Here is a 25,565-nt window from a genome sequence, read left to right on the forward strand (position 1 = left end):
CCGGTGCAGTGGGAAATACCCGGTGCATGCACCGGCAAAAGGGCCCTCACAGACTGACCTCCGTTTTCATCACTCCGGGGATCCCAGGGATGCTGGGCTGCCTCCAGAAACTGTCTGTCTGCTTTGCCGGCTCATACACTGTGACAGGAGCCGAGTGCTGCATGAACCAGGCTCCTGTCACTGAGGAGGTGACGACCCGCACCCCTGTAGTGACATCACTGCTGCAGGGACTGATGTCAGAGCTGTGATGTGAATACCGACATATAGAGCAGCCGATTGGTAAGTGTGTATAGCTTGCCTAATTAGCCGCTCGGTCACTGCAGTTCAGGGGGCAAGTCACTCTAATGTATACCCAGCATTAGGTACTCACCTAATTGCAGCACCATAGTGATGATGCAAGTATCGATTGCATAGATATTCACAGGCCAATCAGCAGCTGCATTATAGAAATGTTATACATGTTCACATTTAATCAATAGAGTAACTTTCTGTTCTGATCTAAACATAATGGGAAATATATGGCCACCTCCCAACCGACTTGCTACAGGCACTTCCACATCTGTATCATTCATCATCATCATCATCATCATCAGTTTAGATTAAAGATGCAAAATGTAGACTACAGAATCTAAACACAAAAAGAAACTTACATTCAAATCAGGCAGAGAAAGGAAATCTTGCCACAACTCTCCCACTGGGTTTCCTGGTCTGGAGGAGGGTTGATCACTATGAAGAGCATTTTCACTTGTACCCTTTAAGAAAGAACAGATACAAGCACAACTATGAATTTATTATTATTTCAATGATGCCACAAGAGCAGCGCCATACATAGTGGGTGAGATATACAGCACAATTACATTGTACGTGGCTGACCTGACAGGACAGTTATAGACAATATCTTGACTGTACAAATATACATAATAACATCATTATAATCTGCACATATTATTATGTAGAGACCACAGTGGGAAAGAGGGTCAAAGCTTACATTGTAGAGTGCCTATGGATGAATACCAAGAGAGAAGGGATTGCAGGCTGGAACATTGGGAATTGCAGGGGATGCAGCATTAGGAGGAAGGGAGGCATTTATTTATTTAGTATCAGTTATTTATATAGTGCACACATATTCCGCAACGCTTTACAGAGAATCTTTGGCCATTCGCATCAGTCCCTGCCCCAGTGGAGCTTACAATCTATATTCCACATGTACACACAGTACATGTATATATTCACTAGGGTTAATTTCGTTGGGAGTCAATTAACCTACCAGTATATTTTTAGATTGTGGGAGGAAAATAAGATTTTACTCACCGGTAAATCTATTTCTCGTAGTCCGTAGTGGATGCTGGGAACTCCGAAAGGACCATGGGGAATAGCGGCTCCGCAGGAGACTGGGCACAACTAAAGAAAGCTTTTAGGTCACCAGGTGTGCACTGGCTCCTCCCACTATGACCCTCCTCCAAGCCTCAGTTAGGACACTGTGCCCGGACGAGCTGACATAATAAGGAAGGATTTTGAATCCCGGGTAAGACTCCTACCAGCCACACCAATCACACCGTATAACTCGTGATACTATACCCAGTTTAACAGTATGAAAACAACTGAGCCTCTCAACAGATGGCTCAACAATAACCCTTTAGTTAACAATAACTATGTACAAGTATTGCAGACAATCCGCACTTGGGATGGGCGCCCAGCATCCACTACGGACTACGAGAAATAGATTTACCGGTGAGTAAAATCTTATTTTCTCTGACGTCCTAGAGGATGCTGGGAACTCCGAAAGGACCATGGGGATTATACCAAAGCTCCCAAACGGGCGGGAGAGTGCGGATGACTCTGCAGCACCGAATGAGAGAACTCAAGGTCCTCCTCAGCCAGGGTATCAATTTTGTAGAATTTTGCAAACGTGTTTGCCCCTGACCAAGTAGCAGCTCGGCAAAGTTGTAAAGCCGAGACCCCTCGGGCAGCCGCCCAAGATGAGCCCACCTTCCTTGTGGAATGGGCTTTTACTGATTTAGGATGCGGCAGTCCAGCCGCAGAATGCGCCAGCTGAATTGTGCTACAAATCCAGCGAGCAATAGTCTGCTTAGAAGCAGGAGCACCCAGTTTGTTGGGTGCATACAGGATAAATAGCGAATCAGTTTTCCTGACTCTAGCCGTCATGGAAACATAAATTTTCAAGGCCCTGACTACGTCCAGTAACTTGGAATCCTCCAAGTCCCTAGTAGCCGCAGGCACCACAATAGGTTGGTTCAAGTGAAAAGCTGATACCACCTTAGGGAGAAACTGGGGACGAGTCCTCAATTCCGCCCTATCCATATGGAAAATCAGATAAGGGCTTTTACATGACAAAGCTGCCAATTCTGACACACGCCTGGCTGAAGCCAAGGCCAATAACATGACCACTTTCCACGTGAGATATTTTAGATCCACGGTTTTAAGTGGCTCAAACCAATGTGAATTTAAGAAACTCAACACCACGTTGAGATCCCAAGGTGCCACTGGAGGCACAAACGGGGGCTAAATATGCAGCACTCCTTTCACAAACGTCTGAACTTCAGGTAGTGAAGCTAGTTCTTTCTGGAAGAAAATCGACAGAGCCGAGATCTGTACCTTAATGGAGCCTAATTTCAGGCCCATAGTCACTCCTGCTTGTAGGAAATGCAGAAATCGACCTAGTTGAAATTCCTCTGTTGGGGCCTTTTTGGCCTCACACCAAGCAACATATTTCCGCCATATGCGGTGATAATGCTTTGCAGTTACATCTTTCCTGGCGTTAATCAGCGTAGGAATGACTTCCTCCGGAATGCCCTTTTCCTTCAGGATCCGGCGTTCAACCGCCATGCCGTCAAACGCAGCCGCGGTAAGTCTTGGAACAGACAGGGCCCCTGCTGCAGCAGGTCCTGTCTGAGCGGCAGAGGCCAAGGGTCCTCTGAGATCATCTCTTGAAGTTCCGGGTACCATGCTCGTCTTGGCCAATCCGGAACCACGAGTATTGTTCTTACTCCTCGTTTTCTTATTATTCTCAGTACCCTTGGTATGAGAGGCAGAGGAGGGAACACATAAACTGACTGGTACACCCACGGTGTCACTAGAGCGTCCACAGCTATCGCCTGAGGGTCCCTTGACCTGGCGCAATTTCTCTCTAGTTTTTTGTTTAGGCGGGACGCCATCAAGTCCACCTGTGGCCGTTCCCATCGATTTACAATCAGCGTGAAGACTTCTGGATGAAGTCCCCATTCTCCCGGGTCGTGCCTGCTGAGAAAGTCTGCTTCCCAGTTGTCCACTCCCAGAATGAACACAGCTGACAGTGCTAGTACGTGATTTTCCGCCCATCGGAGAATCCTTGTGGCTTCTGCCATTGCCATCCTGCTTCTTGTGCCGCCCTGTCGATTTACATAGGCGACTGCCGTGATGTTGTCTGACTGGATCAGTACCGGCTGGTGTAGAAGCAGGGATTTTGCCTGACTTAGGGCATTGTAAATGGCCCTTAGTTCCAGAATATTTATGTGTAGGGAAGTCTCCTGACTCGACCATAGTCCTTGGAAGTTTCTTCCCTGTGTGACTGCCCCCCAGCCTCGAAGGCTGGCATCCGTGGTCACCAGGACCCAGTCCTGTATGTCGAATCTGCGGCCCTCTAGAAGATGAGCACTCTGCAGCCACCACAGCAGAGACACCCTGGTTCTTGGAGACAGGGTTATTAGGCGATGCATCTGAAGATGCGATCCGGACCATTGGTCCAACAGGTCCCACTGAAAGATTCTGGCATGGAACCTGCCGAAAGGAATTGCTTCGTAAGAAGCCACCATCTTTCCCAGGACCCGCGTGCAGTGATGCACCGATACCTGTTTTGGTTTCAGGAGGTCTCTGACTAGAGATGACAGCTCCTTGGCTTTCTCCTCCGGGAGAAACACTTTTTTCTGGACTGTATCCAGAATCATACCCAGGAACAGTAGACGTGTCGTCGGAACCAGCTGTGATTTTGGAATATTCAGAATCCAACCGTGCTGGTGTAGCACCTCCTGAGATAGTGCTACTCCAACCAACAACTGCTCCTTGGACCTCGCCTTTATTAGGAGATCGTCCAAGTACGGGATAATTAAAACTCCCTTTCTTCGAAGGAGTATCATAATTTCCGCCATTACCTTGGTAAACACCCTCGGTGCCGTGGAGAGTCCAAACGGCAGCGTCTGGAATTGGTAATGGCAATCCTGTACCACAAATCTGAGGTACTCCTGGTGAGGATAGTAAATGGGGACATGCAGGTAAGCATCCTTGATGTCCAGGGATACCATGTAATCCCCCTCGTCCAGGCTTGCAATAACCGCCCTGAGCGATTCCATCTTGAACTTGAATTTTTTTTATGTATGTGTTCAAGGATTTCAAATTTAAAATGGGTCTCACCGAACCGTCCGGTTTCGGTACCACAAACAGTGTGGAATAGTAACCCCGTCCTTGTTGAAGTAGGGGCACCTTGATTATCACCTGCTGGGAATACAGCTTGTGAATTGCCGCTAGCACAGCCTCCCTGTCTGAAGGAGTAATCGGCAAGGCAGATTTTAGGAACCGGTGGAGTGGAGAACGCCTCAAATTCCAGTTTGTACCCTTGAGATACTATTTGCAGGATCCAGGGATCCACCTGTGAGCGAGCCCACTGATCGCTGACATTTTTGAGGCGGCCCCCCACCGTACCTGGCTCCGCCTGTGGAGCCCCACCGACATGCGGCGGACTTGGAAGAAGCGGGGGAGGACTTTTGCTCCTGGGAACCTGCTGTTTGTTGCAGCCTTTTTCCCCTACCTCTGCCTCTGGTCAGAAAGGACCCGCCTTTTCCACGCCTGTTTTTCTGAGTCCGAAAGGACTGTACCTGATAAAATGACGCCTTTTTAGGCTGTGAGGGAACATGGGGTAAAAATGCTGACTTCCCAGCAGTTGCTGTGGAAACTAGGTCCGAGAGACCATCCCCAAATAACTCCTCACCCTTATAAGGCAAAACTTCCATGTGCCTTTTTGAATCTGCATCCCCTGTCCACTGGCGAGTCCATAAGCCTCTCCTAGCAGAAATGGACAATGCACTTATTTTAGATGCCAGCCGGCAGATCTCCCTCTGTGCATCTCTCATGTATAAGACTGAGTCTTTTATATGCTCTATGGTTAGCAGAATAGTGTCCCTGTCTAGGGTGTCAATATTTTCTGACAGGGAATCTGACCACGCAGCGGCAGCACTGCACATCCATGCTGACGCAATAGCTGGTCTAAGTGTAATGCCTGAGTGTGTATATACAGACTTCAGGATCGCCTCCTGCTTTCTATCAGCAGGTTCCTTGAGGGCGGCCGTATCCGGAGACGGTAGTGCCACCTTTTTAGACAAACGTGTGAGCGCTTTATCCACCCTAGGGGGTGTCTCCCAACGTGACCTATCCTCTGGCGGGAAAGGGAACGCCATTAGTAACTTCTTAGAGATTACCAATCTTTTATCAGGGAAAGCCCACGCTTCTTCACACACTTCATTTAATTCTTCTGATGGGGGAAAAACTACGGGTAGTTTTTTCTCCCCAAACATAATACCCTTTTTAGTGGTACCTTTATATCAGAAATTTGTAACACCTCTTTCATTGCTTCAATCATGCAACAAATGGCCTTAGTGGACATTAGACTAGACTCATCGTCGTCGACACTGGTGTCAGTATCCGTGTCGACATCCGCGTCTGCCATCTGAGGTAGCGGGCGTTTTAGAGCCCCCGATGGCCTTTGAGACGCCTGGACAGGCACGAGCTGAGAAGCCGGCTGTCCCGCATTTGGCATGTCGTCAAATTTTTTGTGTAAGGAGTCGACACGTGCACGCAATTCCTTCCATAAGTCCATCCACTCAGGTGTCTGCCCCACAGGGGGTGACATCCCTTCTATAGGCATCTGCTCCGCCTCCACATCATTATCCTCATCAAACATGTCGACACAGCCGTACCGACACACCGCACACACACAGGGAATGCTCTAACAGAGGACAGGACCCACAAAAGCCCTTTGGGGAGACAGAGTGAGAGTATGCCAGCACACCCCAGAGCGCTATATAATGCAGGGACTAACTGAATTATGTCCCCTATAGCTGCTGTTATATATACTGCGCCTAAATTTAGTGCCCCCCCTCTCTTTTTTACCCTTTTCTGTAGTGTAGACTGCAGGGGAGAGCCAGAGAGCTTCCTTCCAGCGGAGCTGTGAGGGAGAAATGGCGCCAGTGTGCTGAAGGAGATAGCTCCGCCCCTTTTTCGCGGACTTTTCTCCCGCTTTTTTATGGATTCTGGCAGGGGTAATTATCACATATATAGCCTCTGGGGCTATATATTGTGGTATTTTTGCCAGCCAAGGTGTTTTTATTGCTGCTCAGGGCGCCCCCCCCCTAGCGCCCTGCACCCTCAGTGACCGGAGTGTGAAGTGTGTATGAGGAGCAATGGCGCACAGCTGCAGTGCTGTGCGCTACCTTGGTGAAGACTGATGTCTTCTGCCGCCGATTTTCCGGACCTCTTCTTGCTTCTGGCTCTGTAAGGGGGACGGCGGCGCGGCTCCGGGACCGAACACCAAGGCCAGTTCCATGCGGTCGATCCCTCTGGAGCTAATGGTGTCCAGTAGCCTAAGAAGCCCAAGCTAGCTGCAAGCAGGTAGGTTCGCTTCTTCTCCCCTTAGTCCCTCGCTGCAGTGAGCCTGTTGCCAGCAGGTCTCACTGTAAAATAAAAAACCTAATTATATACTTTCTTTTTAGAAGCTCAGGAGAGCCCCTAGTGTGCATCTAACCTCGGCCGGGCACAAAATCTAACTGAGGCTTGGAGGAGGGTCATAGTGGGAGGAGCCAGTGCACACTAGGTGACCTAAAAGCTTTCTTTAGTTGTGCCCAGTCTCCTGCGGAGCCGCTATTCCCCATGGTCCTTTCGGAGTTCCCAGCATCCACTAGGACGTCAGAGAAACTGGAGTACCTGGAGGAAACCCACTCAAGCACGGGGAGAATATACAAACTCCACACAGTTACGGCCATGGTGGAAATCGAACCCATGACCTCAGTGCTGTAAGGCAGTAATGCTAACCATTACACCGTCCGTACTGCCTATGGGCTGCTCTTAAAAACAGTTTTTTTTAATTACAGTACTGAAGCATAATTATTATCATCTTAAAAATGTATGTAGTGATAAATATGTCTCTCTCTCTCTCTCTCATAGGTAGGCTTCGGTGCTGAAATTATATTTCAGGGAGCATTTGAAGACTAGGTGGAAGGGCGAGTGTCCGATAGACTATGAAAGGGCATTCCATGGGAGTAAAGGGACAAAGGAGAGGAGTTTATCAGAGAGGAGGACAGAGCAGTCATTGGCAGAGTCAGGTGAGTCGGAGGGAGTATGTGGGAATGAGGCTAGAGATATAGGATGGGGAGTAGTGGCTGAAGGTTTTAATAGTGATTCATTAATGACTATGATCTACATTTCCTGTATTAGCACATGAACAATATTGAAAGGCAAACTGCTATATTTAATTAATTTGCATTAAAATTGTATACAGGATATAGTCTGTTAGTGCTCATAAAGAACATATGTCATGGACATCACAATTGTTTCAACTGCTCATAATAGGTGTCTAAAAATAAGTTTGCCTTCCTGATATAAAAAAATGGGCGTAGCCAAATACCACATGGGGCGTGGTCAAAGTAAATGGGGGCGTGATACACATATGGGGAGGCCAGATACACATATGACCCCAATAGTGCCAGATACACGTTGCCCCACAGTGCCAGATATACATTGCCCCCACAGTGCCAGATACACAAATGCCCCCACTGTGCCAGATACATAAATGCCCCCACTGTGCCAGATATACATTGCCCCCACTGTGCCAGATATACAATGCCCCCACCGTGCCAGATATACAATGCCCCCACCGTGCCAGATATACAATGCCCCCACTGTGCCAGATATACAATGCCCCCACTGTGCCAGATATACAATGCCCCTACTGTGCCAGATATACATTGCCCCCAATGTGCCAGATATACATTGCCCCCAATGTGCCAGATATACATTGCCCCCAATGTTCCAGATATACAATGACCCCCCTGTGCCAGATATACATTGCCCCCCCGTGCCAGATATACAATGCCCCCCTGTGCCAGATATACATTGCTCCCCCCCACCGCTGGCTCTGTTTCTTCTATGTCAGGGGAGGAGAGAGCAGCGCGCGCCTCTCCTGCCCATTAATGCTCCAGAAATCCGGTGAGGTCTCCGGCGGCAGGTATCTCACATGAGGCGCCGGTACGTTAGCCAATCAGAGCTCGCGGACCGGCAGCCAATCTGGAGCCGCGGCTGCCGGTCCGCAAACTCTGATTAGCTAGCAAACTGGTGCCCTATTCAGATTGACCCCGCCACTGGATAGTGAGACCGGACATCACAGAGAATTGAGGGGCAGGAGATGCGCTGTGCTGCGCTCTCCTCCCCTCACACAGAACAAAGCCAGCGGGATGCAGTATGGTGGACGGCCCGACAGTACGGCGTACCGGCTGGGAATTTCTTACCGGTATGCCGTACCGCCATACTTGCAGCACTGGCTGTAGCTGTGTCCCTACTCTGGGCGCTCCGCTTGATGTATGGCTGCGCAAAGCTACAAAACAGAGGCTACTATGGAGAAAAGAGTGGAAATGTGCCAATCTTTCCTGCTTTGTTTGGCTTGGTGCATAGACTGGTTTAACAGGAAAATCACAAGTGCCCCTGTTTCACCACTTGTAAAGCTGGTGTCACGAACCGATCTCTCACCTCTGCGGGTTCTGGGGTTCATCCGTTGCCGGTGCGGTTGCTCGCGGTGCTGTGCGGCCGTGTGGGGACGCGGCGTGGTCAGTGGCACAGGTGATGCAGGATCTGGGAGTGCGGAGACCAAATGGCCAAAGGCACCGCTGTGTGTCTGCAGTATAGGTGGCGGCCATGTTGGAGACCAAATAAGCAATACAGAGCAGTTGTGAAACACCTGTGGGTAAGTGTAAGCCAATCCCGTGCTTGTGCTGCCTTTAAGTAGGCTGGGATTATGTTACTCTGAGCCAGTGCTTTGTTGTATATACTCAATGCCCTAGCTCTGTGCTCTCTCCGTGCATTCCCGTGTGATTTCCGTGGTCCAGATATCGCCTCCACTCCCAGAGGTCTGCCTGCAGCCTTCACTGCTAAAGATCCACCAGCTCCCTGCTGTGCTGTCAGTCAATCACTCTCCCAGTGGCAAACAAGTGGATTCCCAGAGTCTTGTAAGAGGTTACCCTGTCTGCCTGCTTCAATCACACAGACTTTGGAGGATTCTACTAACATCAGCTGTTCGTTTATTCTGCTCTAAACTTAACCCATTCATCACCATTGTCGTCTGCTGCAGTTTCATAGTGCTGTGTTATCTTCAGAACTCGCAAGTAACCCATTTCAGTATTGTATTGTCTTTGTTGCTGCGATCAAGGAAAATTCTTCACAGCCTTTCAGTTTAATCTCTAAGCTTCATTACAAGTCTCTACAGTTACTCATTTATGTCTGCATTATCCAGTTAAACACTCTTTACAGTTCAGCATCAAATATTGTTTCTTTTGGACAATTCATTCTTTCACAAGCCTGTTTAAAACTCAGTTCTATGAAAATTTCCTCAATGTATCTTTAAGACTGTTCCTGCTTATCATTCTACCACTCTATGCAATACGTCAGTTTATATATGGTGATTAATAATTTGTCATTTAACTCCTCACTGGAATTGTTGCTTTAAATAAATATATGAAACGGAACTTTCTTCGTCCTCCCTGCTTTCATCATACCCCAGCACCTACACCTTTGGTTGGTCCAGGGTTAACGGATTCACAAAAACACTCGGCCCTGACAGTAAGCACTGACCACATGGATCCGTCGGGTGACCAATTCGCAGGAGGCGGTGCTACGACAGACATCCTTTCCCGTTTGGAAAATCAGGAGTCTATACAGACACAAATAGTTCAGTTTATGCAAACTATGGCAGATCGTTTGGAGGTTCTTCATACGGCTATAAAGACATCTCAAGTCCAAGTTCCAACTCCGGTCGTTTCGGCTACCACAACGGTTTCTCCTGTGACGTTGCCTATGTCCCGTTTGCAGTTACCCTCTCCAAGTAAATTTGACGGGACCCCAAAGCTTTGCAGAGGATTTCTGAACCAATGCGAGATCCAGTTCGAACTGTTGTCCGCTAGTTTTCCATTAGCCCGTTCTAAGGTCGCATATATTATTGCCCTCCTGTCCGGTCAGGCCTTGGAGTGGGTGTCGCCACTGTGGGAGAGGGGAGATTCTCTTCTCTCTAATTACAAAGAGTTCGTATCATCCTTCCGGAAAATCTTCGATGAACCAGGCAGAACCACCTCAGCATCTTTGGAGATTCTCCGTCTACGTCAAGGTTTACGTCCTGTCAGTCAATATATTATTCAGTTTCGCATGTTGTCTTCAGAGTTAAACTGGAATGAGGAGGCCCTGATCGCGGCGTTTTGGAATGGACTTTCAGAAAAAAATCAAGGATGATTTAACCATTCGGGATGTGCCAACTAAGCTGGATGAATTGATTTCTATCTGTAATAAACTTGACCTACGCTACAGAGAGCGATGTTTAGAGAAATCCAAGGCAGAGCGACCTAGTCCGCGCTATCATCCTAGACCTCGACAAGATTCTTCATCTCAGTCTCCTGTAACGACAGAGGAACCTATGCAGATCGGGCGCTCTCGCCTCACAGAGGAGGAACGAATTCGTCGTCGACAGGGTAACCTCTGCATGTACTGCGGGTCCTCCGAACATTTAGTTAAGTCTTGCAAACTCCGGCCGGGAAACTCTTCCTCCTAGCTTATTCAAGCGAGGTTAAGCTAGGAGTTACTTTGGAATCACGTTCTGGGAAAGAGACGACTTTGCCTATTCATTTAGAAGTTCCAAGTTCTACAGTTAAAGTTTCAGCTCTCCTAGATTCCGGTGCAGCCGAGAACTTCATCACCTCAGCCTTTGTCATACGATCTAAAGTTCAAACCATGCCTCTGGGAGCAGCAGTTGCTGTTACAGCAGTGGATGGAAGTCGAATTCCAGACGGCATAATTACTCATCGAACCGTATGTCTCAAGATGAAAGTAGGTGTGCTCCATTCCGGATATATTTCCTTCTTCGTGATACCCAAAACCTCTCATGATGTGATACTTGGATTACCTTGGCTACAGAAACATAATCCACAATTTAATTGGCAAACCATGGAAGTTCTTTCGTGGGGTAAATCCTGTACCAAGGACTGTTTAGCTTCAATTATACCCCTCCGGTCAGTTAGTCTTCCCGAGTTACCCTCAGTCTACCAATCTTTTGTGGATGTCTTCAGTAAATAAGCGGCAGACTCCTTACCCCATCATCGCGAATGGGACTGCCCAATCGTTTTGGTACCGGGCAAAACACCTCCTAGGGGGCGAATTTATCCGCTATCCATCCCAGAGACTCAAGCTATGTCTGATTATATACAAGAGAATTTAACCAAAGGATTTATCAGACCATCTTCTTCACCTGAAGGAGCCGGATTCTTCTTCGTTAAGAAGAAAGATGGTGGGTTACGACCATGCATAGATTACCGTGGACTTAATGAGATCACTGTGAAAAACAAGTACCCATTACCGTTAATTCCAGAATTATTTGACCGGGTAAAGGGAGCTACTGTGTTTACAAAATTAGATCTTCGAGGGGCCTACAATTTAATCTGCATCCGTGCAGGGGACGAATGGAAGACTGCCTTTAATACCCGGGATGGGCATTACGAATACCTTGTAATGCCTTTTGGTCTTTGTAATGCGCCTGCAGTTTTCCAAAGCTATGTGAATTAACTTTTTCGTGATCTTCTCTACAAGTGTCTAGTACTGTACTTGGATGATATCTTAATATTCTCCAAGGATCTGAAGTCTCACCGTCACCAAGTTAAAGAGGTACTGACACGTCTGAGGAAAAATCGATTATATTGTAAGTTGGAGAAGTGTACTTTTGAAGTATCCTCTATACCGTTTCTTGGTTACATTATTTCCGGATCAGAGCTATGTATGGATCCTGTAAAGGTACCAGCTATCCGAGACTGGTCCACTCCTACGACTCTCAAGGGGATTCAGCGATTCCTTGGCTTTGCTAATTTCTATAGGAGATTCATTAAGAATTACTCTACGTTGGCCGCTCCCATCACAACCTTGACTCGCAAGGGAGCAAATCCTATGAACTGGTCTTCTGAAGCAATCAAAGCCTTCTCTGATTTAAAACAAGCCTTCGTGTCAGCTCCCATTCTTCGACAGCCAGATTTGAACCGTCCCTTTCTACTGGAGGTGGACGCATCTACGGAAGCAGTGGGAGCTGTGTTGTCACAAGTCTTTGAAGATAAAAAAGTCCATCCCTGCGGATATTTCTCCCGTAAGTTCCTACCGGCCGAACGGAATTATGCAATTGGGGAGCAGGAATTACTTGCCATCAAGTTGGCATTTGAGGAGTGGAGATACCTTCTAGAGGGAGCACAACACCCCATTACAGTATATACTGATCATAAGAATCTTCTATATCTGCAGTCAGCTCAGTGTTTGAATCCACGACAAGCTCGATGGGGTCTTTTCTTCACACAATTTAATTTTAAGCTCACCTATCGTCCAGGGTCTCAGAACAAAAAGGCAGATGCCCTTTCTCGGTCCTTCAATTCTTCTGAATTAAATGATGCTACCACGAATCAAGCCATTGTGAGTCCTACGTCCTTTTTAATGACTCGAACTTCTCCGGTTCCTCCGCCTGGCAAAACCTTTGTCGCCACTAATCTTCGAAAACGACTGCTTACTTGGGCTCACTCTTCATCCTTCATGGGTCATCCTCGGGTTCTAAAGACTATCAAATTTATTCAACAGTCTTACTGGTGGCCACGTCTTAAAGCCGATGTTCAAGAGTTTATAGCAGCATGTCCTAAATGTGCCCAACATAAGAGTCCAAGGGGTTCTCCGCCAGGTTTGTTACATCCATTATCTATACCCAAACAACCGTGGACTCATATCTCAATGGATTTCGTGACCGATTTACCTCCATCAAAAGGGCGGAATACCATTTGGGTGATAGTGGATCGATTTTCGAAAATGGCGCATTTCATTCCATTAATTGGATTACCATCAGCCCCTTCACTAGCCAGATTGTTCATTTCTGAGATCTTCAAGTTGCATGGCCTTCCTCGAGAGATCATCTCTGATTGGGGAACACAGTTTGTAGCCAAGTTTTGGAGGTCACTTTGTTCATCTTTAAACATTAAGTTGAATTTTTCTTCTGCATATCATCCTCAGACAGATGAACAAACTGAGAGAGTAAATCAAGATCTTGAAACCTTTCTCCGGCTATACATATCGTCCTCACAGGATGATTGGGTTGACTACCTTCCATTGGCAGAATTCGCTCATAATAATCTCTTTCATTCGTCTTCAGAATCTACGCCGTTTTATACTAACTTTGGTTTTCATCCTCGTGTGCCAGAGTTCCATCGATTGCCAGCCGTAGAGGTTCCAGCAGCAGATCAAGAGCTTCAACGTTTATCTAAATTCTGGAGTTGTGTGCGCAAGTCGTTGATCAAATCTTCTGCTCGTTATAAATCTTTCGCAGATAGAAAACGTAAGGCTGTACCAAACTACAAAGTAGGAGACCAAGTTTGGATTTCGATTCGCAATCTTAAGTTCAAAGTTCCTTCTAAGAAGTTTGCTCCCAAGTTTATTGGCCCATTTCCCATTGTAAAGGTAGTCAATCCTGTGTCATACAAAGTCAAGTTGCCACCGTCTTTGAAAATTCCTAACGCCTTTCATACATTGTTGTTGAAACCTTTGATTCTCAATAAGTTTCGTACTACCCTGTCCAAACCTCCTAAAGTTTACTCTTTGCAGGATGAGGAATTTGAAGTTAAGGAGATTGTGGACTTACGACGCCGATATGGACGTCTGCAGTTTTTGGTCGATTGGAAGGGTTATGGTCCGGAGGAGAGGTCCTGGGTTTTTGCCGAAGATGTTCATGCTCCAAGACTGGTACAGAAATTCTATTCCAAGAATCCTGATAAAGCTCAAAGGTGTCCGGAGTCCACCCTTAAAGGGGGGGGGTACTGTCACAAACCGATCTCTCACCTCTGCGGGTCCTGGGGTTCATCCGTTGCCGGTGCGGGTTGCTCGCGGTGCTGTGCGGCCGTGTGGGGATGCGGCGTGGTCAGTGGCACAGGTGATGCAGGATCTGGGAGCTGGGAGTGCGGGGACCAAATGGCCAAAGGCACCGCTGTGTGTCTGCAGTATAGGTGGCGGCCATGTTGGAGACCAAATAAGCAATACAGAGCACTTGTGAAACACCTGTGGGTAAGTGTAAGCCAATCCCGTGCTTGTGCTGCCTTTAAGTAGGCTGGGATTATGTTACTCTGAGCCAGTGCTTTGTTGTATCTACTCTATGCCCTAGCTCTGTGCTCTCTCCGTGCATTCCCGTGTGATTTCCGTGGTCCAGATATCGCCTCCACTCCCAGAGGTCTGCCTGCAGCCTTCACTGCTAAAGATCCACCAGCTCCCTGCTGTGCTGTCAGTCAATCACTCTCCCAGTGGCAAACAAGTGGATTCCCAGAGTCTTGTGAGAGGTTACCCTGTCTGCCTGCTTCAATCACACAGACTTTGGAGGATTCTACTAACATCAGCTGTTCATTTATTCTGCTCTAAACTTAACCCATTCATCACCATTGTCGTCTGCTGCAGTTTCACAGTGCTGTATTATCTTCAGAACTCGCAAGTAACCCATTTCAGTACTGTATTTTCTGTGTTGCTGCGATCAAGGATAATTCTTCACAGCCTTTCAGTTTAATCTCTAAGCTTCATTACAAGTCTCTACAGTTACTCATTTATGTCTGCATAGAAACATAGAAACATAGAATTTGTCGGCAGATAAGAACCACTTGGCCCATCTAGTCTGCCTTTTTTTTTTTTTATATTATTTTTATCTCTAACCTTATTTGATCCTTATTTCTTTGTAAGGATATCCTTATGTCTATCTCATGCATGTTTAAATTGCTCTACTGTCTTAGCCTCTACCACCTCTGATGGGAGGCTATTCCACTTGTCCACTACCCTTTCTGTGAAATAATTTTTCCGCAAATTTCCCCTGAACCTCCCCCCCTCCAGTCTCAGTGCATGTCCTCGTGTCCTATTGCTTCTCTTCATTTGGAGAATGTTTCCCTCCTGGACTATGTTAAAACCCTTGATATATTTGAAAGTTTCTATCATGTCCCCCCTTTCCCTTCTCTGCTCCAAACTATACATATTGAGATTTCTTAGTCTTTCTGGGTATGTTTTGTGATGTAGGCCATGCACCATTTTAGTTGCCCTCCTTTGTACAGTTTCTAATGTATTAATATCCTTTTGAAGATATGGCCTCCAGAACTGAATACAGTATTCTAGATGAGGCCGTACCAATGACCTATACAGTGGCATTATTACTTCTTTCTTTCTGCTGCTGATTCCTCTCCCAATGCAGCCAAGCATCTGACTAGCCTTCCTCATTGCATTATCCAGTTAAACACTCTTTACAGTTCAGCATCAAATATTGTTTCTTTTGGACAATTCATCATTCTTTCACAAGCCTGTTTAAAACTCAGTTCTATGAAAATTTCCTCAATGTATCTTTAAGACTGTTCCTGCTTATCATTCTACCACTCTATGCAATACGTCAGTTTATATATGGTGATTAATAATTTGTCATTTAACTCCTCACTGGAATTGTTGCTTTAAATAAATATATGAAACTGAACTTTCTTCGTCCTCCCTGCTTTCATCATACCCCAGCACCTACACCTTTGGTTGGTCCAGGGTTAACGGATTCACAAAAACACTCGGCCCTGACAGCTGGAAGGTGCACATATTGTCCTCACTTTCCAGGCTGCTCGTGATAACCAGAACTTTTTATATGAAAAGATGAGAAGGCAATTAAGGGTCTCAGTTGACTAAATAATAGTTACTAGTTGCTGGACACAACTGTGGAACTGATTACTGTAAGAAAGCCCAGGAGCACAGCGCACATCTGCTCCTACAGTCATTTGTCTCTGATACTATACACAACAGCAGTACTGGGACAGTAGTCAACCTAGATAGGCTCTTTAATAAAGGCTCTGCTAGCTATATATGTGCCTGCATTGGCAGTTTCTATGCAAACTTGTGTAGTAATGGCATTTTATATACTACCACAGAGATTAACAGTTTTATTTAGAAAATGCGATTCGTCTATTTATGCTGCTATATCATAAGTTAATGATGATGAGTTAATAGCATGTATACTTATATTGGGGATCATTCCAAGTTGATCGCTCGCTAGCTACTTTTACCATCCGTGCAAACGCATAGTCGCCGCCCACGGGGGAGTGTATTTTCGCTTTGCAAGTGTGCGAACGTGTGTGCAGCCGAGCGGGACAAAAACGTTTTTTGCAGTTTCTGAGTTGCTCTGGACTTAGCCCTTGCGATCACTTCAGTCTTTTTGGTCACGGAATTGACGTCAGACACCCGCCCGGTAAACGCTTGGACACGCCTGCGTTTTTGCTAACACTCCGTGAAAACGGTCAGTTGACACCCACAAACGCCTTCTTCCTGTCAATCTCCTTGCAATCGGCTGGGCAAATGGATTCTTTGTTATATCCATCTTCCAGCAACGATCCGCTTTGTAGCCGTACGACGCGCCTGTGCATTGTGGTGCATACGCATGTGCAGTAGTAACCTGTTCGCTGCGCTGCAAAAAACGGCAGCTAGCGATCAACTCTGAATGACCCCCATTGTCCTAACTAGTCATAGAAGTTGAAAAAAAAAAAGTTACATTTTACACTCCGTGATCAGTAACATGACACAAGCTTATGGATTAGTGTGCAGCGTCTAGTGACACCAATGCCAACAACCTCAATGTATTGAGAGAAAGAGCAAGGGCCGTATCAAAGGGCACAACACTGAGTTAGCACCTGCTCAGATGTCAATGAGAAGTGGTTCAGGGCCAATCTTGCCTGTCACAGTGAGTAAGAGACTCTGAACTACTACTCACTCAGATCATCACAGAGAACAACAGCTTTAGGTTAACAAAGGTAAAACAACCACGTAGCGGAGAGCAGCACAACTATCCCCTTTCTGGTTGTATAGTCATAAGTTTGTTGGTCTGTTCCACGCTGTCAGGAGTATGCCTCAATGAAGCTGCACTGCTTGAAAGGGGGACTGCTTGCCTAGAACAGTGCGTTTGAATGAGAAGGGTTGAGCTTAGAGGTAGGCCAACCCTGTAGTGGACAAGAAGCCACAACAACAAGAAAGGCTACCATTTCTATTTAAGTGCCTGATCCACTATGACTGAGTTTGTGACTACATACAGATGACCTAGATATACACAATAGTACTGTTTGCTGCATTTTGGCACAACTTCAAATGCATCATATAGATAAATCTGCAAAGCCTGGTTAATAAGTCAGTTTTCCCAATTGCAAAGTCCATTCACACCAATTCAAAATGATTTACCTCGAGTGCATTTTCTGTCTGTGCTAGCAGCTGTATAAATTCTTCAAAGAAGAGGGAAGGCTCCGATGTGTTCCTGTCAATCTGTCCAATTATAAAGATTTAAATATGGATCAATGTCATTATTACCAAAACAGCATTTCCAAATCTGCTGAAATAATAAGACACTTGTGTAGAATAGTGGAAATACAATCATGAATACAAATAACTCTGATCTATTGGTGATACAGCTGAGATGTGCCAAAGGCTCCTGAATTCAGTTTATCAAACAATACAGCAATAATCTTTACAGCTCTACAGATTATCTACAATGACACATACTGTGACCATCCACTGGCAAGTTGTTATCAGTGGCCAACAGACATTTCATTATTTGTGATTCATTGTATAGGCTCGGAATGACCTGTGAGGCAACAAAGAATACAAATATGCTGTTACCAATTATTAGTTAAAGCAGTATTTGTATATAGGGAGAACAATAACCACTCTACCCATCACTCCTCAGACCGAAACCCTGGGGACCGCTAATTGAAATAGTTTGTATCGGGGTTCCTCCATTTCTGTAACTCACCATCAGCAGATGTTTACCACCATAAATTTACTACTGCAATGGGTGTAAACTGGGGACCAATCAACAGGCGTAATCTTGTTGTTTATACCTTCTTTTTGGACTGTACAGTCATATAGCCCTTAGCAGTCAAATGATGGAACCTCTGGAAAAATGGTAAAGGCCCATATAGACGGGCCGATGTGCGAGAGATGTGTGCTGAGCGAACCGCTCAGCACACATCTCTCACACCGCTCAGCACAGCGCGATCTGTGCTGAGCGTGCGGGGGGAGACGGGGGGGGGGGGCGCTCATTCCACCCAGCGGGTGAAGTGAGCGACCCGCTAGATTGGCCTGCACGGCAGGCCAATCTAGCACCAGCGATAGCGATGCGCGGGGCTGCGCATCGCTATCGCTGTATGGGGTACACACGGAGAGATCCTGCTTCAATTGATTGCTTAGAATATCGCTCCGTGAGTACCCCCCTTAACACAGGGACACCCACAAGAACTACAGTGTGGTATGTAGTGGGTAGGGGGATTTTTTTCCTCCCGATTAAATTATAGATGATGAATGGAAATATCTTAATGGTTGCTGTGGGTTACCGGTTACCGCCCATTTGATATTTCCCTGGTGCAATCAGCAAGTTTGTTTAGGTTCTTCTTATGATTCATGAAATGATTCCTAAATTACTACACAACATATTCAGGGCTCTGGGTATGATTGCCTCTCCTTTGTAATGTAGCACTTCATTTCATAGTTCACTGGTGTACAACGTTTCTTACAAGGTCTGAATCAACACAAACATGAAGAATACGGCATCTTCTCTCTGAGAGCAACTAATCAGCTTCAGGTTTGTCATTTTCTGGAGCGGTTTTCAAAAGACTGTCATGAAAAACACTAAAGAATTGTAAAAGGTGAATTTATCAAAAACTGTAGCCGTCGCTGGTCATTTCAGCTTTCTCTACACGGATGTGATCATGGGCAGAAATGTACAGCGTTACACTGATTTTGATGAAGTGATGTTTTTATTTTATTCTAATTATTTAAATGCACAACGACTTCCCAGCATATGTCCTGGTGCACAGGTGTATTCATTACTAGTTAAGATGTGCTGCATTCATTCATAACTGACAATTCTACAGATCTCCGGGAGGCCTGGAAAACATGAACTGTTGGTAGATATCGAGGACTGGTTTGGTTTGGTCCTATAGTGTTCTGGGCTGTTTCTGCATCAGAGATCAGGTGCACAGATGGTCCAGCGCCCCCTTCTAGGTCTATCTACTCTGCAAGGATCTAAAGGAGGCAGGTGCAGAAAAATCCCAGCACACAAAATGGCGTATGTTGGCAGGTGCCAGGGATTAAAGTAAAGCAGTATCCAACATGTGGCATAGAGTGAAATATGCTGGGGATACAGGAATACAGTTTTTAATCTCGCTGGCCATACTACAATAATCCCTTAAAAGTTTGAAATTTCAGTGTAAAACAGGATCACATGGTCCTCCTTACATGGTAAATTCTCTTCCTAGTGTTTATACTGCCATAGTGTGTAGTGTGGTCTATGTACCATATTAGTCTGTGATTGATGTGACGTCTTCTTACTAACCTAACTAGCTACAAGCTACCCATAGGCTAACCTAGTGTTTAGGCTCAATTAACAGTTGTCACATTGTTTGCTCCTGTTTATTTCATCCAGCAATCCAGCAGCTTTGGTGTATGACATACTGTAGGCTTTGGATATTGTTTTGCATTCACGCTGCTTCCCCTGGCCTTTCTTACTATGATCCAGTCTCCACCTGCCATCAGTCTGCTTCCTAACTTTCCATCTTATCTAGGGCCTACATAACCTGGGAGCCTCAGTGTTCGCTGGTATTAGGCCACTCAGTTTCCTCTGCACTCTTCCTCAGCTAAAAAGTCCACAGGAAACATTCTCATGTGTATAATTCCCTCACAATAATCAGTACTGTTGCTACCAAGTCTGACTGCACCTATGACAATGACAGGCAACTTACCAGACCCCTGAAAAATGCCATGGTGCCAGCACTTTGTAAGAGCACCAGCAGCTGAAGAGAGCCTTGTAATCACTACTGTCTGAATCACAAAGCTTGGCATATAATGGTCTTACCTCTGTTCCTATGTGGTTACTGTCAGCCGAGTCTGTACTTCTAGTGTCACTAGTATGGTCTTCTGTATGTTGCAGCGTTAACTCCTCATCTACTCCAGCTTTCACATTTTCATTCTGAATGTTGTTGTAATCATAGGAGTCTGCACTGTATCCCAGCTTGTTTTCTTGTTTCTGTAATATTGTCAGACTAAGATTATTTCACAGTGGTTTTATTTAGGACATATATGTAGCTATTCAACCACAAGTTACATGGGGAGAGATAAAAGGCAAAACCAAGTTGATTTAAATCTCCTGGCTGAATTGCAAGTCTCAGCACTTGCCTCCATTTGTAGGGTATTAACTCTAAGGGCCGGATGTAATGAAGTCCAAGTTGCCGGAAGGTGCGGGTTTCTGGCCGAACTCGGACGTTTTTTAAAGCAGTAATCATGTACAAGGCAAAACCATGCCTTGTAAATTATTACCGCTTTAAAAAAACATCCAAGTTCGTCTGGCAACCCGCACCTTCCGGCAACTTGGACTTCATTACATCCGGCCCTAAGGGGTCTATTCATGAAGCAGTGAAAGGGGTGGAGAAGTGAGCCAGTGGAGACGTTGCCTTGAAGTAACATTTATAATTTGCATACTATACAATTGTATGGAGCAGCTGATTGGTTGCCAAGGGCACCTTCTCCACAGGCTCACTTCTCCACTCTTCTGACTGCTTCATGAATAGACTCCACAATCTCCACCATTGGGACATATGGAATTAATGTGCATGTTTCAGTGTTGAATTGAATCCTCTGCTCTACAGTATACTGTATAGATCAGTGGAATAAATTAGTATAAATAATGCTGTAAAAAGAGCTTGGTAAACTCTGCTTCATTTTAGTTAATAATTGAACAAAACTCGGCTCCAACTTTGCAGTTTTTTTATCTAGACCAGGGGTGGCAGTCCTCGAGATCTACCAACAGCTCACGTTTTCCAGGCAACCTGTGGATCTGTAGAATGTGTCAGTTAGGAATAAATGCACCACATGTTTGAAAATGTGACAGTTATACCCCTTTTCCACTAGCTTTTTAGAACACGGGTAAATGCGCTGGGGCGCGCATTTACCCGTGTGTTTTTCCCTAGTGGAAAAGGGTTCCCCGGCAAATTCCCGGATCAAGTGATCCGGGAATCCTACACGGGTAGCTAGCCGGGTTGAACACGTGTTCAACACGGCTAGCTGTCTAGTGTGAACGGGAGCCGTGTCAAGGCGACACGGCTCCCGTTCACTGTGTATGGGAGTGCAGCGCTGGGAGATCATGTGATCTCCCAGCGCCGCCCCTGCCGCGTCACTAGCCACGTCACCAATCCGGCAATTCCCGGGTTGGTGAGCGCTGTCATTAGGGGACTGTAGCATGGGTCGCAGCCGTGTCAGGTGACACGGCTGCGACCCGTGCTACAGAACTGGAAAAGGGGTATTAGTAATGACTTCACCTGTGCACTATCTAGGTTGTCTGGAAAACGTGAACTGTTGCCAGATCTCGTGGAGCAGGTTGACCACCCCTGGTCTAGACAAATCTACATCAATTTATAAAAATGTATGTGTGTGTGTGTGTATGTATGTATGTATGTATGTATGTATGTATGTTCCAGCATAACTCTGGAGTGCCTGGAGCAATTTACAAGAAAACTGGGTACACATACATGCCTTACAATCTGGATAGAAATACTGTGGGGGTAAGACACCCCTAGGGGTGGGAGTGGGAAAGGGGTGACATGTAAAAATCCATAGTTTTGGCATAACTCTGGAATGCCTGGAGCAATTTACACAGAGGCACACATGGGTAGGGGCAGTGGCACCCACAGGTAGGGGCAGAGGGTAGTGGCAGAGGCACACACAGGTAGGGGCAGAGGGTAGTGGCAGAGGCACACACAGGTAGGGGCAGAGGCACCCACATGTAAGGATAGAGACACAGGTAGGGGCAGAAGCACCCACAGTTAAGGAAAGAGGCACACATGGGTAGGCGCAGAGGCACACATGGGTAGGGGCAGAGGAACTCACGGGTAGGGCAGAGCCACTCACGGGTACAGGTATAGGCATACGGGTAGGAGCAGAGGTACCTACAAGTAAGGGCAGATGCACACACGGGTAGGGAAAGAGGCACACACGGGTGGGGGCAGAGGCAGACTTTAGTGTCGAAGCTAAGCAAGGAGACCAAGGGCCCTTTGACATAGAGTCAGTCTCCAAACCTAACATATTTACAGGGGGCGAAGCTTGGCCTGTCATCCCAGCATTTACAGCACTGAGCTGTGCAGCATCATAGGCAGGACGGAGCAGAGAGGGAGGCGGTTTATTCTCCTCAGCACCAGCATTCTGACAGCATCAATCCGGGGAAGCCCAGAGGTGCGGCCTGGCAAAGAGTGGCATTATCCTTTAAATTCCGTAGCGAAGCACGGGTATTCAGTTAGTCATTTATAAAACCAGGAATGGTTCAGCACACTGGGCCTGTAATGCAGAGCAGGACTGATCACAGGGGAAGGTAAATCTTGCAGGATACCCTAATTCAAAATGCAAACATGCAGATAGATCAACTTTTACTGTTCAGCAAATGATCAATTCTTTTTTATTATCTACAATTCTTTACTTGCACCATATTACAGCTTATTCTTTATGCACAAGAAACATACAAATATTGGGGCAGAATTAGAAGTGAATGAAAAAGGAGAAATCTGTTGTCAGCATAAGCCACGTTGCAATGCAACGGGCGCAAATGTATATATTCTCCTTTCTGGAGGGTAAATAATAGCTGCTTTTGCATACGATGGACAATACTGGCATCTTAGTTTTTACAATGAAATTTAGAATTAAGTTGGGACATACCCCTCCCAACCAAAACTCTCTCTGCACATTTTAAATCTGCCCCATCTGCAATGCCACTGCCACGAGAGGGCAACGGGTGGCGGGTACTAATTACCCAGGCCTAATGGAGGGGCTTAGGTCCGGCACAATCCCCCTACCTGTCAGTAGCAGCAGCTTCGTTCTTCACCCTGCCTGTGCGGGGCTGAGTGATCAGACTGATCATGCAGCCCTCTGGATTTGCCCCTGGCTGAGGGACATGATAGTGCCCCCAAGAATTGCGCTCAGCGCCGCTTACGTTAATTTATATAAGGGGTGTGGTCACGATTCCCGCTATTAGGTCACGCTAATGCTGCATAAGTCCAATATGCACCAAGACATTTTGGAAAATCGGACTGCAAGTCCTGGACACACATTAAATATATATGTGCACTAATGATCATACTTTAGTTATCCTATTATAAAGAACAAGTTTCCTTTTCTGAGACCTCCTTATTGGACTTCATTATTTATTTATTTCACACCGAGCCTTCAAAGCAAATGTTTGCAGGGAAAATGGATCAGCTATTCTGTAACAGTGTCCCTGATGTATGATAAACTGTGGAACATTAAGGGGCCAAATAAAGTGTGTTTGCCTAGCATAAGGCTAGTAGTATACCACAAATAGCTCTCACTGCAAAGCACAGCAAGTGAATTCATATGGTATCCGGGTGGTAGGTCGAAAGTACTTAGATTGACAGTCAAAAGGTCAACCACTATTGGTCAACATGGACAAGGTCAACATTAGAAAAAGGTTGAAACGGTGAAAACGTGGACAGGTTGACATATGAAAAGGTCAACATAAGGTTTTTTTTTATTTCATTTTTAACTTTTTCATACTTTACCATCCACGTGGACTACGACTGGGAATAGTAAGCTTGACCACTGCCACTCGCCATGCAAGGAGATGCGGTGCACTAATTGGGGTTCCTGGTCATGTTACAGAGAAAACAACACCAAAAACTCATGTTGACCCACTGATCCATAACCATTCATACTGTACGTAGTGCCAAGAATTATCTGACACATTTACACTTTCTTTCAATACAGACCAGGCAGAGTTTGAGCTGCTGGTGGACTAATAGCACTACTCAACAATATTACACTTTTTCAACAACATGAATGAATGAAATAGGGTGATTAGGACTGTGCTCACTGAACACTAATTTGTAACATGTCACATTTTTATGTTATAGTCTGGTGTTCTTTGTTTTAAAAATGTTTCATTATTTTACCAAGGTTAATTAAATGAATAACCTAAAGTAGGGATAATATTGGAAAAACAATAACAATCCCAACAAAAAGGGGGGGTGGATAAATTCAGAAAATATACTTAGTTATTATTTTCACTTATAAGTAGTGTGGTCCTCCCTTATCAAAAACTAGCAATAATCACCTATCACCGCTGGATCAAATCTCCCCTGATACCGTTGCGCCACTGTACAAATAGCTAGATGGAATCATTCCCCATGCTCACCACTCACAGCTCCCAAATGTAAAAAATGTATCTTCAACGACTTAAGGCATCCTAACTTTTTGTAGTTATTCAGTAACTCAGCTATCAACTCATTGTGCTTTTTTCTTTCCAAAAACTAATCCACCACAGGATTTCCATGCAGCTAACCCTGCTACGTTAAGTTTAACTTTAAAGGTTGTCTTTTAAATGTAATACAATTTCGGTGCTTACAAATATACCTTCCTTCCACTTGGCATCACTAAATTTTGGAAATTAACCTTTAAAACACTCAAATTTGTCCATAGCCTTTACAACATAACTTGGGCCCTCATTCCGAGTTGATCGCTCGCTAGCTCTTTTTAGCAGCCGCGCAAACGCATAGTCGCCGCCCACGGGGGGAGTGTATTTTCGTTTTGCAAGTGTGCGAACGCCTGTGCAGCCGAGCTCTGCAAAAACATTTTGTGCAATTTCAGAGTAGGTCTGAACTTACTCAGCCCTTGCGATCCCTTCAGTCTTATTGGTGCCGGAATTGACGTCACACACCCGCCCTCCAAACGCCCGGACACGCCTGCGTTTTCCCTACCACTCCCAGAAAATGGTTAGTTGACACCCATAGACGCCCTCTTTCTGTCAATCTTCTTGCAATCGGCTGTGCGTATGGATTCTTCGTTAAATCCATAGCTCAGCAACGATCCGCATTGTACCTGTACGACGCACGTGCGCATTGCAGTGCATACGCATGCGCAGTAGAGACCTGATCGCAGCGCAGCAAAAATTGGCAGCGTGCGATCAACACGGAATAACCCCCTTAATTTGTAATGGAGGGAGTAGTACCATTTAAGGCTTCACTAGAGATGCATGCTGTACTTGATCTGGGCCAGACTTAAGGGTGTGCAAGTCGTACCGCCACACGGAACACAGGGCCACGAGGGCGGTATCATTGTTGCCCCAAAAAACTAGCATGTTGCTTGCAGGGTTGTTGGAACAGCCACTAGCGCTACTGCGGAGCCGTCCTGCAGCGGATTTAGGATGCTGTGGTCAG

The 25,565-nt window shown here is 45.9% G+C and overlaps 1 protein-coding gene across 1 annotated transcript in view; it reads right to left on the reverse strand.

Annotated features, from left to right (window-relative positions):
- The window catches only part of NFE2L3 (NFE2 like bZIP transcription factor 3), a 90,723-nt gene that overhangs the window by 6,304 nt on the left and 58,854 nt on the right, over positions 1-25,565 (reverse strand). The window contains exons 2-4 of the mRNA XM_063922008.1: positions 20,207-20,377; positions 17,539-17,619; positions 651-752 (exon numbers count right to left, since the gene is read on the reverse strand). Coding sequence (XP_063778078.1) covers positions 651-752; positions 17,539-17,619; positions 20,207-20,377 — 354 coding nt within the window. The remainder of the gene's footprint in view (positions 1-650; positions 753-17,538; positions 17,620-20,206; positions 20,378-25,565) is intronic.

The sequence above is a fragment of the Pseudophryne corroboree genome, chromosome 5 (assembly GCF_028390025.1).
Source record: "Pseudophryne corroboree isolate aPseCor3 chromosome 5, aPseCor3.hap2, whole genome shotgun sequence".
NCBI classification, from domain to species: domain Eukaryota; kingdom Metazoa; phylum Chordata; class Amphibia; order Anura; family Myobatrachidae; genus Pseudophryne; species Pseudophryne corroboree.